This window comes from Anomalospiza imberbis, unplaced genomic scaffold, assembly GCF_031753505.1.
Source record: "Anomalospiza imberbis isolate Cuckoo-Finch-1a 21T00152 unplaced genomic scaffold, ASM3175350v1 scaffold_620, whole genome shotgun sequence".
Taxonomy (NCBI): Eukaryota; Metazoa; Chordata; class Aves; order Passeriformes; family Viduidae; genus Anomalospiza; species Anomalospiza imberbis.
This window is the reverse complement of record NW_027100234.1, coordinates 32,428-45,278: the sequence shown is the minus strand read 5'-3', so window position 1 is coordinate 45,278 and position 12,851 is coordinate 32,428. Positions and strand designations below refer to the sequence as shown.

General features: G+C 56.2%; 2 protein-coding genes across 2 annotated transcripts in view; one reads left to right on the top strand and one right to left on the bottom strand.

Moving 5' to 3' along the window:
• The first annotated feature begins 8 nt into the window (after positions 1–8).
• On the top strand, positions 9–10,444 carry RUVBL2 (RuvB like AAA ATPase 2). The gene is given in 16 exon segments (XM_068178929.1): positions 9–131; positions 133–224; positions 1,213–1,262; positions 1,537–1,592; positions 1,689–1,830; positions 4,518–4,647; positions 5,405–5,471; positions 5,593–5,699; positions 6,114–6,207; positions 6,287–6,410; positions 6,867–6,961; positions 7,073–7,181; positions 7,259–7,388; positions 7,986–8,115; positions 9,469–9,583; positions 10,330–10,444. Coding segments are annotated over 16 exon segments (1,590 nt in total). The 3' UTR covers positions 10,356–10,444.
• LOC137467430 (bifunctional polynucleotide phosphatase/kinase-like) overlaps positions 10,441–12,851 on the bottom strand; it is a 3,106-nt gene continuing 695 nt past the window's right edge. Inside the window, exons 2-8 of the mRNA XM_068178930.1 lie at positions 12,634–12,776; positions 12,452–12,542; positions 11,710–11,771; positions 11,480–11,589; positions 11,275–11,362; positions 11,114–11,175; positions 10,441–10,611 (exon numbers count right to left, since the gene is read on the bottom strand). Of these exons, the coding sequence (XP_068035031.1) occupies positions 10,482–10,611; positions 11,114–11,175; positions 11,275–11,362; positions 11,480–11,589; positions 11,710–11,771; positions 12,452–12,542; positions 12,634–12,776 (686 nt within the window). The 3' untranslated portion in view covers positions 10,441–10,481. The remainder of the gene's footprint in view (positions 10,612–11,113; positions 11,176–11,274; positions 11,363–11,479; positions 11,590–11,709; positions 11,772–12,451; positions 12,543–12,633; positions 12,777–12,851) is intronic.

The following is a 12,851-nucleotide window of genomic DNA, read 5'->3' as shown; positions in this document are numbered from 1 at the left end:
GGCCGGTTATGGGGCAGTTATGGCGGGGTGAGGCATCTGTGGGGCAGCTTACGGGGTTATGGGGCAGGTTAAGGTCGCTTTTGGAGTTTTGGGGCCGGTTTTGGGGTTTTTTTTGGGCCGCCCCCCCCCCACAAGGGGCCCTCCCGGCGGTGCTGGAGGACCGCGCACCATCGAGAGGGGCGGCCGGAGCGGCCGCTCCCGCCTTCGCTCCGCCCCTCCGGCCCCCTCACGTCACTTCCGGCCGGGAGAGCGCGAGGGCAGCGCGGGAGCGAAGCGGCGCCGCCATGGCAACGGCGGTGGGGGAGGGGAGCGGGGGGGGGGCTCTGGGGGGGGATTGTGAGGGGTCTGGGGGGTGGTGGGGGTCCTGGGGGTGGCCGTGAGGGGACGGGGGAGTCCCGGATTCCCTGAGGCGATTCTGGGGGAGGGGGGGGGGGGGGGGTCTCTGAGGGGATTGAGGGGAACTTGGGGGGATCCCTGAGGGGATGGGGGGGGTCCTGAAGAGCTGGGGGTGGTCCTCGAAAGGATTGGGGGGGGGGTGTCCTGAAGCGGGGTGAAGGTTCTGGGGGTGTCGCTGAGGAAGATTTGGAGCAGGGATGAGGGGAATGGAGAAGTCCTGAGGGGATTTGGGGGGGTGGTCTGAGAGGGATCGAGGGGGTCCTGAGGGGGGCTGGGGTCCCTGACGTGTTCTGAGGGGATGGGGAGGGCGGTCTGAGGGGATTTGGGGTGTCCTGAGGGGATGGGGGGGGTCTAAATGGGCTCTGAAGGGAATTTGGGGAGTCCTGGGGGGGTCCTGACCAGACAGGGGAGGGTTTGAGGGGGTCCTGAGGGGTTGAAGGGCAGCTCTGTGGGAATGGGGGGGCTCTGAAGGGGGATCTGGGGGTCCCGGGGGGTGCTGAGCTGACGGATGGAATTTAGGGGACCCTCAGGTTCCTGACGTGTTCTGAGGGGATGGGGAGGGCGGTCTGAGGGGATTTGGGGTCTCCTGAGGGGATGGGGGGGGGTCCAAATGGGCTCTGAAGGGAATTTGGGGAGTCCTGGGGGGGTCCTGACCAGACAGAGGAGGGTTTGAGGGGGTCCTGAGGGGTTGAAGGGCAGCTCTGTGGGAATGGGGGGGCTCTGAAGGAGGATTTGGGGGTCCCGGGGGGTGCTGAGCTGACGGATGGAATTTAGGGGACCCCCAGGGTGACCCCAACTCCCCCAAATTCCCTCCCAGACCCCCAAAGTTCCGGAGGTTCGGGATGTGACCCGGATCGAGCGGATCGGTGAGACACAACCCCCTCATTTTTGGGGGGGGTGGGTCTCCCCTTTTTGGGGACCCCCACCCCATTTTGGGGGTTCAGTCCCATTTTTTGGGGAGCCTTAGGTGGTCCCCAGTTGGGTGGGGTGGAATCCTAGAATTGGGAAAACGGGGGTCAGAGGGACTCAGAAATTTAGGGGATCACTCCCAGCTTTCGGGGGGGGCGGGGGGGGGGGGTTGAGGGGGTCCCCAAAATGGGGGGGGACCCCTTGTGACCCCCCCCCAAATTCCTCTCCCAGGCGCCCACTCCCACATCCGCGGGCTGGGCCTGGATGATGCCCTGGAACCGCGGCAGGTACGAGGGCGGGGGAGCTTTGTACCTTTTGGGGGGGGGTGGGGTCTGCACCCCCAGAATGGGGGGGTCCAGCCCCTCTCTGTGCCCCCCCCCCAGGTGTCCCAGGGCATGGTGGGGCAGCTGTCGGCCCGCCGCGCCGCCGGCGTCATCCTGGAGATGATCAAGGAGGGCAAAATCGCCGGGCGCGCCGTGCTGATCGCCGGGCAGCCGGGCACGGGGAAAACGGCCATCGCCATGGGTGGGTGACCACAAAAACACGCCAAAAACATCCCCAAATCCCACCCAAAAACATCCACAAATCCCACCCAAAAACAGCCCCAAATCCCACCCAGAAACATCCCCAAAACATCTCCAAATCCCACCCAAAAACATCCCCAAATCCCACCCAGAAACATCCCCAAATCCCTCCCAAAAACATCCTTAAATCCCACCCAAAACCATCCCCAAATCCCACCCAAAACCACCCCCAATATACCCCCAAATCCCACCCAGAAACATCCCCAAATCCCTCCCAAAAACACCCCCAAAACATCCCCAGATCCAACCCAGAAACATCCCCAAATCCTTCCCAAAACCACCCCCAATATACCCCCAAATGCCTCCCAAAAACATCTCCAAAAACATCCCCAAATCCCACCCCAAAACATCCCTAAATCCCTCTCAAAACCACCCCCAAAATATCCCCAAATCTCACCCAAAAACACCCCAAAAACATCCCCAAATCCCACGCAAAAACATCCCCAAATCCCACCCAAAAACATCCCCAAATCCCTCCCAAAAACATCCCCAAAACTTCCCCAAATCCCACCCAAAAACAGCCCCAAAACATCCCCAAATCCCACCCAAAAACAGCCCCAAAACATCCCCAAATCCCTGTCCTGATCACCGGGCAGCCGGGCACGGGGAAAACGGCCATCGCCATGGGTGGGTGACCACAAAAACACGCCAAAAACATCCACAAATCTCACCCAAAAACACCCCAAAAACATCCCCAAATCCCACCCAAAAACATTCTTAAATCCCACCCAAAAACATCTTTAAATCCGTTCCAAAAACATCTCCAAAAACATCCCCAAATCCCACCCAAAAACATCCCCAAATCCCTCCCAAAAACATCCCCAAAAACATCCCCAAATCCCTCCCAAAAACATCCTTAAATCCCACCCAAAAACATCCCCAAAACATCCCTAAATCCCATCCAAAACCATCCCCAAATCCCTCCCAAAAACATCCTTAAATCCCACCCAAAACCATCCCCAAATCCCTCCCAAAAACACCCCCAAATCCCACCCAGAAACATCCCCAAATCCCTCCCAAAAACATCTCCAAAAACATCCCCAAATCCCTCCCAAAAACACCCCCAAATCCCATCCAAAAACATCCCCAAATCCCTCCCAAAAACATCCCCAAATCCCACCCAAAAACATCCCCAAATCCCTCCCAAAAACATCCCCAAATCCCTCCAAGAAACATCCCCAAATCCCACCCAAAAACATCCTTAAATCCCACCCAAAAACACCCCAAAATATCCCTAAATCCCACCCAAAAACATCCCCAAAACATCCCTAAATCCCATCCAAAACCATCCCCAAATCCCTCCCAAAAACATCCTTAAATCCCACCCAAAAACATCCCCAAAACTCACTGAAAAACATTTTCAAAACGCACCCAGTGACATCCCCAAACTCCCCCAAATCTCCTTCTAACACACCTAAAACCCCCCAAACTCCCCCATAACTCCCCCAAACCTCACTCCAATCCCCCAAAACTCCCCCAAATCCTCTTCCAACCCCTCTAAACTCCCCCAAATCTTCTTCCAACCCCCCTAAACTCCCCCAAATCCTCCTCCAAGCCCCCCAAATCTCCCTCCAGCCCCCCAAAATCCTCCTCCAACCCCCCTAAACTCCCCCAAATACCCCCCAAATCCCTCTCCAGCCCCTCCAAATCCTCCTCCAACCACCCTAAATCCCCCCAAATCCTCCTCCAAGCCCCCCAAATCCCCCTCCAGCCCCTCCAAATCCTCCTCCAACCACCCTAAATCCCCCCAAATCCTCCTCCAAGCCCCCCAAATCCCCCTCCAAGCCCCCCAAATCCCCCTCCTGCCCCCCCAATCCTCCTCCAACCCCCCCAAATCCCCCTCCAGCCCCCCCAATCCTCCTCCAACCCCCCCCAAACTCCCCCAAATCCCCCTCCAAGCCCCCCAAATCCTCCTCCAGCCCCCCCAATCCTCCTCCAACTCCCCCAAAATCCTCCTCCAACCCCCCCCAAACTCCCACAAATCCCCCCCAAATCCCCCTCCAACCCCCCCAAATCCCCCTCCAACCCCCCCAATCCTCCTCCAACCCCCCCAAACTCCCCCAAATCCCCCTCCAAGCCCCGCAAATCCTCCTCCAGCCCCCCAAATCCTCCTCCAACTCCACCAAAATCCTCCTCCAACCCCCCCAAACTCCCCCAAATCCCCCTCCAAGCCCCCCAAATCCTCCTCCAGCCCCCCAATCCTCCTCCAACTCCACCAAAATCCTCCTCCAACCCCCCCAAATTCCCACAAATCCCCCTCCAACCCCCCCAAATCCCCCTCCAACCCCCCCCAAATCCCCCTCCAGCCCCCCAATCCTCCTCCAACTCCACCAAAATCCTCCTCCAACCCCCCCAAACTCCCACAAATCCCCCTCCAACCCCCCCAAATCCCCCTCCAACCCCCCCCAAATCCCTCTCCAGCCCCCCCAATCCTCCTCCAACCCCTCCAAACCCCCTCCAACCCCCCCAAACTCCCACAAATCCCCCCCAAATCCCCCTCCAACCCCCCCAAATCCCCCTCCAGCCCCCCCAATCCTCCTCCAACCCCCCCCCCAAACTCCCCCAAATCCCCCTCCAAGCCCCCCAAATCCCCCTCCAACCCCCCCAAACCCCCTTTTTCCCCCGCAGGCATGGCGCAGGCGCTGGGCCCCGACACGCCCTTCACGGCCATCGCGGGCAGCGAGATCTTCTCGCTGGAGATGTCGCGCACCGAGGCGCTGACCCAGGCCTTCCGCCGCTCCATCGGCGTCCGCATCAAGTACGGGCCCGTTTTCGGGGGGGTCCCGCCCCAATCTGGGGGGTCCCACCTCGCCTTTTGGGGTCCCCACCCCTTTTTTTGTTCTTCTTTCCGTGTGTTTTTCTCATTTGTTTTTTGCTCTGTTTGGTTTTCTCTCTAATTTCGGGGCGCTCTGTCAGATTTTGGGGTGTGGTCTTGAATTCTGAGGTCCCCACCCCAATTTCAGGGTCCTCACCTGCCCCATTTTTGGGGTGCCCGCGTCTTATTTTTTCTTACCTCTTGTTTTCCTTTTCACTGTGAGCTTTCTTGTTGGTTTTCTCTCTGGTTTCGTTCTTTCCACCTAATTTTGTGTTTCCTCACAATTTTGGGTTCTCTATCCTAATTTAGGGGAGCCCTACCTCAACTTCAGGATCTCCCCCCTCAAATTCCAGAATCTGCCCCCTCATTTTCAGTCCCCCCATCAAATTTTGTGCTTCCTGCTCCCCATTTTCCTGTTTTGAGCTCAATTTCATCTGTTCTCCTCCTATTTTGGGGTCCAACACCTAAATTTTGGGGTTCCATCTCAAATTTTGAGGTTCTATCTCAATTTTGGGGTCCTCATGCCCCATTTTGGGGTTCCCATATCCTATTCTTCTACTCTGGTAGAGTCTGCACCCCTTAAATTTCACTCTCCACCCCAATTTTGGGGTTCCCCCACCCCATTTAAGTGTCCCAACACCCAAATTTTGGGGTTCCTTCCTCATTTTTGGGATGTTTCTCCCTTTTTTTTGCCTTACAGGGAAGAGACTGAGATCATTGAGGGGGAGGTGGTGGAAATCCAGATCGACCGCCCGGCCACTGGCACGGTGAGGGGGGACCTCAAAACCCTTTTTGTGCCCCCAAAACCCTCTTTTTGCCCCCAAAAATCCCCTCAGGGCACCCCAAAATCCCCTCAAGGTCCCCCCCAAACCTTCCTCTTCTTCGCAGGGGACCAAAGTGGGGAAGCTGACGCTGAAAACGACAGAAATGGAGACCATTTACGATTTGGGGGCAAAGATGATCGAGGCCCTGAGCAAGGAGAAGGTGCAGGCGGGGTGAGTGGGGGTCCCCCAAATTGGGGGGACCCCAAAACTTGAGGGACACCCAGAAATTGGAGTGGGCACCATAGAATTTGGGGGGTTGGGGGCTGGAATTGGGGTGGGAGATGATTTAAGAGATGGGGGGTAAAGAGATTGAAGGGCTGAGCAAGGAGAAGGTGACAGTGGGGACCCCAAAATGAGGGTGAGGGGCCCTGGAGTTGGGGTGGGGGCCCAGAAATCGAGGGGGAAAAGAGCAGGAAACGTGAGGGGAGAAAATGGTGGGAAACGTGAAGGGGAGAAAATGTCGGGAAATGTGAGGGGAGAAAATGGCGGGAAACGTGAGGGGGAAAAGGGTGGGAAACGTGAGGGGGAAAAGGGTGGGAAATGTGAGGAGTGAAAAAAGACCAAAATACCCCATTTCCCCCCCAGGGATGTCATCACCATCGACAAGGCCACAGGGAAGATCTCGAAGCTGGGACGTTCCTTCACCCGAGCACGGGACTACGACGCCATGGGGGCACAGGTGAGGTTTTTGGGGGTCTCTGGGGGGTGCAGTGGGGGTTTTTGGGTGGCCCTGACCCCCTGAATTCTCCCCCCCCCAGACAAAATTCGTGCAGTGCCCCGACGGGGAGCTGCAGAAGCGGCGCGAGGTCGTTCACACGGTGTCGCTGCACGAGATCGATGTCATCAACTCCCGCACCCAGGGCTTCCTCGCCCTGTTCTCGGGTACCCCCAGACCCCAAAACTGACCCAAAAAAAAAACCCCAAACTATCCCTTTACCCAGCTCAGGGCTTCCTTGTTCTCTTTTCAGCTATCCCCAGACTCCTAAACCCCCCAGGGACCCCTAAATTGCTCCTTACTCACCCCAGGGCTTCACTTTTCTAGGGCACCGTGAGATCCCAAATTACTCCTGAGATACAAAAACTGCTCCTAAACCCAGCAAACCACTCCAACCCTCTCTGTAACTTTCCCCAAAATGCTCTCAACACCTCGTAACCCCCCCAGATCCCTTCCTAGCCCCTCCAACCATCCTTGGTCTTCCCATAACTCTTCCAAACGACCCCAAAGACACAGGGCTCGCCTTAGTTATGTCTGTTTCTCCACAACTGTCCTTAAACCCCTCCAAAATCCTTCCCCAGACCCCACAAAACGGCCCCTGATCCCCCAAATCCCAAATCCAGGTGACACAGGTGAGATCAAGCCAGAGGTGCGGGAGCAGATCAACGCCAAAGTGGCCGAGTGGCGTGAGGAGGGCAAGGCCGAGGTCATCCCTGGGGTAAGCCCCGACCCCCAAAACCTTCCTGGGGACCCTCAAAACTCCATTGGGGATCACCAAGAGCACCAAACCCCCTCGAGGATCATCAAGAGCCCCCCCGAAACCCCCCAGGTGTTGTTCATCGACGAGGTTCACATGTTGGACATCGAGAGCTTCTCCTTCCTCAACCGGGCCCTGGAGAGCGACATGGCGCCCGTGCTGATCATGGCCACGAACCGCGCATCACCAGGTACCTGAGCACACCTGGGCAACACCTGGGCACCCCCAAACCTCAGCTGAACCCCGTCGCGTCCACGTGTCCCTTCAGGATCCGAGGCACTGCCCACCGCAGCCCCCACGGGCTCCCGTTGGATCTGCTGGACCGGCTGCTGATCATCGCCACGGCCCCGTACGGCGACAAGGAGACGCGGCAGATCCTCAAAATCCGGTGGGACGCCCCGAAAATAAACCTGGGCACCCCTAAATCTGCCTTGACGCAGCCCCAAACCGTGCCCTGACACGCCTGGGCACCCCAGAAAGCATTGTCAAGGCCTTGTGTAGGGAGAGACACCCAAGAAGTCCTCAAAATAGGGATCTTCTACCCCAAAAACCATCTCTGACACCCCCAAAATCAACCTGAACCCTGAAACCCACCTGGACACCCCAAATGCCCTGAACCTTAAACATGGCTGGTGTGTCTCAATACACCTGGGGTGCACCATAATCCTCTTCAGATTACCCCCAAAATCCTTGTCACCCCAAAAGTCTCCTGGGGTGCCCCATAATTCTTTCCAGGTGCCCCTTAACTCCTTCAGAGTCCCCCCTGACACCCCAAAACCCCCTCTGAGCCACCCCTAATCCCCACAAGGTGCCCCCCAACCCCTTAAGCACCCCAACTTGCCCACCTGGGTCGTCATCAGCCCCCCCGGGTCCCCCATAACCCCATTAGGGTGCCCCCCCAGGCCTCTTTTTCGGTCCCCCCCTGCCCCTTTTTAGGGGATCCCTCGAGCATTTTGGGGTGCCCCTGACTGGTTTGGGGGCGCAGGTGTGAGGAGGAGGATGTGGAGATGACGGAGGACGCGTACGCGGTGCTGACCCGCATCGGGCTGGAGACGTCGCTGCGCTACGCCATGCAGCTCATCACCGCCGCCAGCCTGGTGGCCAGGAAACGCAAGGTGGGCAACCCCAAATCCCGAGGACACCCCAAAATTTGGGGGACGGGATCCCAAAACTGGCGTCAGGAGGTGGGGTGGGACCCCAAATAGGGTGGGGCAGCAGACACGAGGTGCTGAGGGAGGTTTGGGGGCTCTGGGGGACGTTTGTGGTGACACAGGGGTGGAGTGGGGAGGGTCAAGGGTGGATTTGGGGTGCTCCTGATGGTATGGGGTCACATATGAGCTTTGGGAAAAGGGTGGGAATTGTGAGGGGAGAAAAGGGCAGGAACGTGAGGGGAAGAAAAGGAAATGTGAAGGGGGGAAAAGGGTAGGAAATGTGAGGGGAAAAAGAGCGGGAAAGGTGAGGGGAAAATGGCGGGAAATGTGAGGGGGGGGAAAAGGGTAGGAAATGTGAGGGGAAAAAGAGCAGGAAAGGTGAGGGGAAAATGGCGGGAAATGTGATGGGAAAAAAAGGAAATGTGAGGGGAAAAAAGGGTGGGAAATGTGAAGGGGAAAAGAGCGGGAAACTGAGGGGAAAAAAGGGTGGGAAACGTGAGGGGAAAAAAGGGTGGGAAATGTGATGGGAAAAAAAGGAAACATGAGGGGAGAAAAGGGTGGGAAACGTGAGGGGGGGAAAAAGCGGGAAATGTGAGGGGGAAAAAAAGGAAACGTGAGGGGAGAAAAGGAAACGTGAGGGGAAAGAGGGAAATGTGAGGGAGAAAAGGGCAGAAGTGGAAAAAGAGCGGGAAACATGAGGGGGGAAAAAGGGAGGGAAACGTGAGGAGGAAAAGCGGGAAATGTGGGGGAGAAAAGGAAACGTGAGGGGTAAAGAGAGGGAAACGTGAGGGGGAAAAAGGGCAGAAGGGAAAAAAGAGCGGGAAACATGAGCGGGAAAAGGGAGGGAAATGTGAGGGAGGAAAGCGGGAAATGTGAGGGGAAAAGGGTGGGAAACGTGAGGGGAAAAAAGAGCAGGAAACGTGAGGGGGAAAGAGAGGGAAATGTGAGGGGGAAAAAGGGCAGAAGGGGAAAAAGAGCGGGAAACATGAGGGGGAAAAGGGAGGGAAACGTGAGGGAGGGAAAGCGGGAAATGTGAGGGGAGAAAAGGAAACGTGAGGGAGAAAGAGAGGGATATGTGAGGGGGAAAAGGGTGGGAAACGTGAGGGGGAAAAAAGAGCGGGAAACGTGAGGGGGAAAAAGGAAATGTGAGGGAGAAAAGGGAGGGAAACATGAGGGGGGGGGAAAAAAGAGCGGGAAACATGAGGGGGGTAAAAGGGAGGGAAACGTGAGGGGGGAAAGAGTGAAAAACTGGCAAAGGGAGTGGGAAACGCGAGGTGAAATATTTTGGGTTCCCTGCTGATGTTTGCGGCCTGGCAGGGCGCGGGAGGTGGTGTGGAGGACATCAAACGCGTGTATTCCCTGTTCCTGGACGAGTCGCGCTCCACGCAGTACATGAGGGAGTACCAGGAGGCCTTTCTGTTCAACGAGCTCCGTGAGCGTCCGGGGACACTGGGGGACAGCTGGGGGGCACCTGGGGGTCTCCAAAACAGGGTGGGTAACGTGTGGCAACGTGGAGGGGGGAGCAGGGAGGTGTAAAAACGGGAGAAAATTGGGGTAAACGGCCAAGAATTAGGGGATAGGGAGTGGAAATAGAAGGGAAAATCATGAGAATTGGGCAAAACAGCAGGAAAAGTGGTAAAAGTTGGTGGGAGTATGGCAAAAACAGGATAAAAAGGGGCAGAAATGGAGAAGTAAAGGAAAAAATGTGCCAAATGGGGCAGAATGTGAGAAATTTAGTAAAACATGGGGGACATTGTGTATGTGAGGGAGAAGAGACAGAAGTTAAGGAATTGGGGCAAACAGAGGGGAAGTTGAGTAAGAATGGGTTTAAAAATCAGAATTAAATGTAAAATGAAGAAATAAGGGAGAAAGGGGGAAACTTGGGCAAAAATAAAGGGAGAAATGCCAGGAATTGGGTAAAAAGGGGAGAAATAGGGAAAAATTGAACCAAAGTTGGAGGCAAAGCAGTGAAATTGAGAGAAAATTCGTGAAAATTGGGAAAATCACATAAAAATAGTAAAAATTAATAAAATTAGGGATTTAGACAAAAATAAGTGGAAATGGGATGGAAATCTGGTAAAAATGAGAAAAAATAGGTAAAAATGAAGGAGCTGGGGCAAAGGGGTAAACTGGGGATTTGGGGACACTGACCCAGCTCCTCCCCACTTCTCTCCACAGAGGGTGAATCCATGGAAACGCCGTGACCCCCCCTCTGCCCCTCCCCCACTCACCCATCCCCCCTCTTTGTACAATAAATCTGATTTAGAGCCCAAAATCTCCCAAAAACTGGGGAGGGGCAGTGCCTTTATTTGGGGGTTCAGTGGGGGTCTTCATCCATCGCTGAACTGGAAGAAGAGGCGCCTTCGTTGGGGGTCTGGGGGGTCCCCAAAATGGGGCACAAAGGGGATCTGGAGGATTTGGGAGAAGCCTTCGGAGAGGTCGGGGGCCACAAATTGTTTCCTGAGGGGGAGGAAATGGGGGGAAAAATCACCCGGATTTGGGTAAAGTGGAAGGAAGAACAGCTGCAGATGGGGGAAAACCCAGCAAAAACGGGATAAACCCACCCAAGATAGGAGAAGGGAGAGGAGGAAGGGGAAAAGGTAAAAGCCCACCCAAAATGAGGAAGAGAATAGAACAGGGAAGAACCCCCAAAACTGGAAAGAGGCAAAAATAGGAAAAATGGAACAAAAGAAAGTAATGGAGCTAAATAATGGAGAAAAGGGGAAAAAATCCCAAACCAGCCCCAAATTCCCCCAACCCCCCCCAAAACCTCTCCAAACCATGCCTACAGAGCTCCCAAAACACCTCGGATGCCCAAAATTCCTCTCAGATCCCCCAAAATCCCCTCCAAGCCCCTTTAGATCTTTCCCCAGGGATTCTCCAAATCCCCCAAAATTCCTCCTGGGCCCCCCCAGACACATCCAAATCACTCCAGACCCCCCCAAACCCAACCCCCTCTCACTTGTAGCTGAACAGAACAGCATCAGTGACGGGGACGTGGCCACTCTGCGTCATATCCCGGAACTTTTTGGGATGAAAGCCCAAAGAAAAGGGTTCAGGGGGTGCTGAGGGTTCATCCTCACCCTCAGGAGGAGGATCAGGACCCCTCAGACCCCTCCTCACCCTGCAGTTGTGCCGCGCCTGCTCCAGGTTCGCCGTGAACTGGAGGCACCGACATGGCACCGCAGCCTCCCGGGCACAGGACACGAACCTGGGGGAGCAGGGCGGGTCAGGGGGTCCCCAAAACAAGGGGCTCAAAACCCCAGAAAAGGGGTCCCAAGGGCTGCGGGGAGCAGTTCCCAGTGCCCATCCCAGTTCCCAGACTGGCCTTTGCCGCGATTCGGGGTCAGGGTTGGTGTTATCGACGACAACGGCGCGGCCCCGAGCCAGGGCGGCCGAGCAGGCAGAGACGCAGCGTTGCCACGAGCCCAGCGTGTCCTGGGGGTGACCAGGGGTGGCACTGAGGTCACACTGGGCTAGGGTGGCTCAACAGGCAGAGACGCAGCGCGGCCGTGAGCCAGAGTGTCCTGGAGGCCACACAAGGGCTCAGGAACTCACCCTGTTCACGTGTTCGTATCCTGCCGGGATCAGGTGCCGCTTCACGAAAGTGGATTTGCCGGCTGAGGGGAAAAATTTTCCATTTTTCTCTCACATTTCCACAGTTATCCACAATTTGCAGACCCTTTTTTTCCCTCACCTGTTTCCTGTCCTTTTTTACCCTCACGTTTCCTGCTATTTTTCCCCTCATGTTTTCCATTTTCCCCACACTCACGTTTCCCACCCTTTGCCCCCTCACGTTTCCTGCCCTTTTTTCCCCTCAAATTTCATGCTTTTTTCCCTTACCTTTTCTGCCCTTTTCTCCTCTCACGTTTCCCGCCCTTTTCCTCCTCCTCACATTTCCCGCTCTTTTTCCCCCCATCATGTTTCCCGCCTTTTCCCCTCACGTTTCCCGCCCTTTTTCCCCTCACGTTTCCCGCCCTTTTTTCCCCTCACGTTTCCCGCCCTTTTTTCCCCTCACGTTTCCCGCCCTTTTTTCCCCTCACGTTTCCCGCCCTTTTTTCCCCTCACGTTTCCCGCCCTTTTTTCCCTCACGTTTCCCGCCCTTTTTCCCCTCACGTTTCCCGCCCTTTTCTCCCCTCACGTTTTCTTTTTTTCCCCGCTTCACGTTTCCCAGCCTTTTTTCCCCTTCACGTTTCTCGCCATTTTTTCCTCCCTTTTTTCTTCCCCTTTTTGCCCATTAGGGATCAGAAGCGGAGCTGGGTCAGCAGCCGGTTCAGCGGTCGGCTCAGTGGTCACTCACCCCCAGGGAAGCCGACGGTCAGCAGCACCTCCAGCCTGTCCGACACCAGTTCAGCCTCGGGGAGCTCTTGGGGAGCTTTGTCCAGGTCACGCTGGGGACAAAGGTCAAAGGTCAGGATTGGGGACAGGCTCAGGGGCTGCTCTTGGGGTCAGCAGTCATTTATGGGGTCACTGGTCACTCACGGGGTCGAAGGCCGGGAGGTCAAAGGGCGCTGGGGCCCAGCCCAGGAATTTCTCCTCAGGAGTCAGGAACCGCAGCCCCCGCGTTGAGAGCGAACTGGGAACACTGGGATCAACTGGGGGAACTGGGGGGCAAATGGGAGGGACTGGGGGGGTGAACTGAGGGCACTGGGGTCAACTGGGGGAACTGGGGGGCAAATGGGAGGGACTGGGGGGTGAAC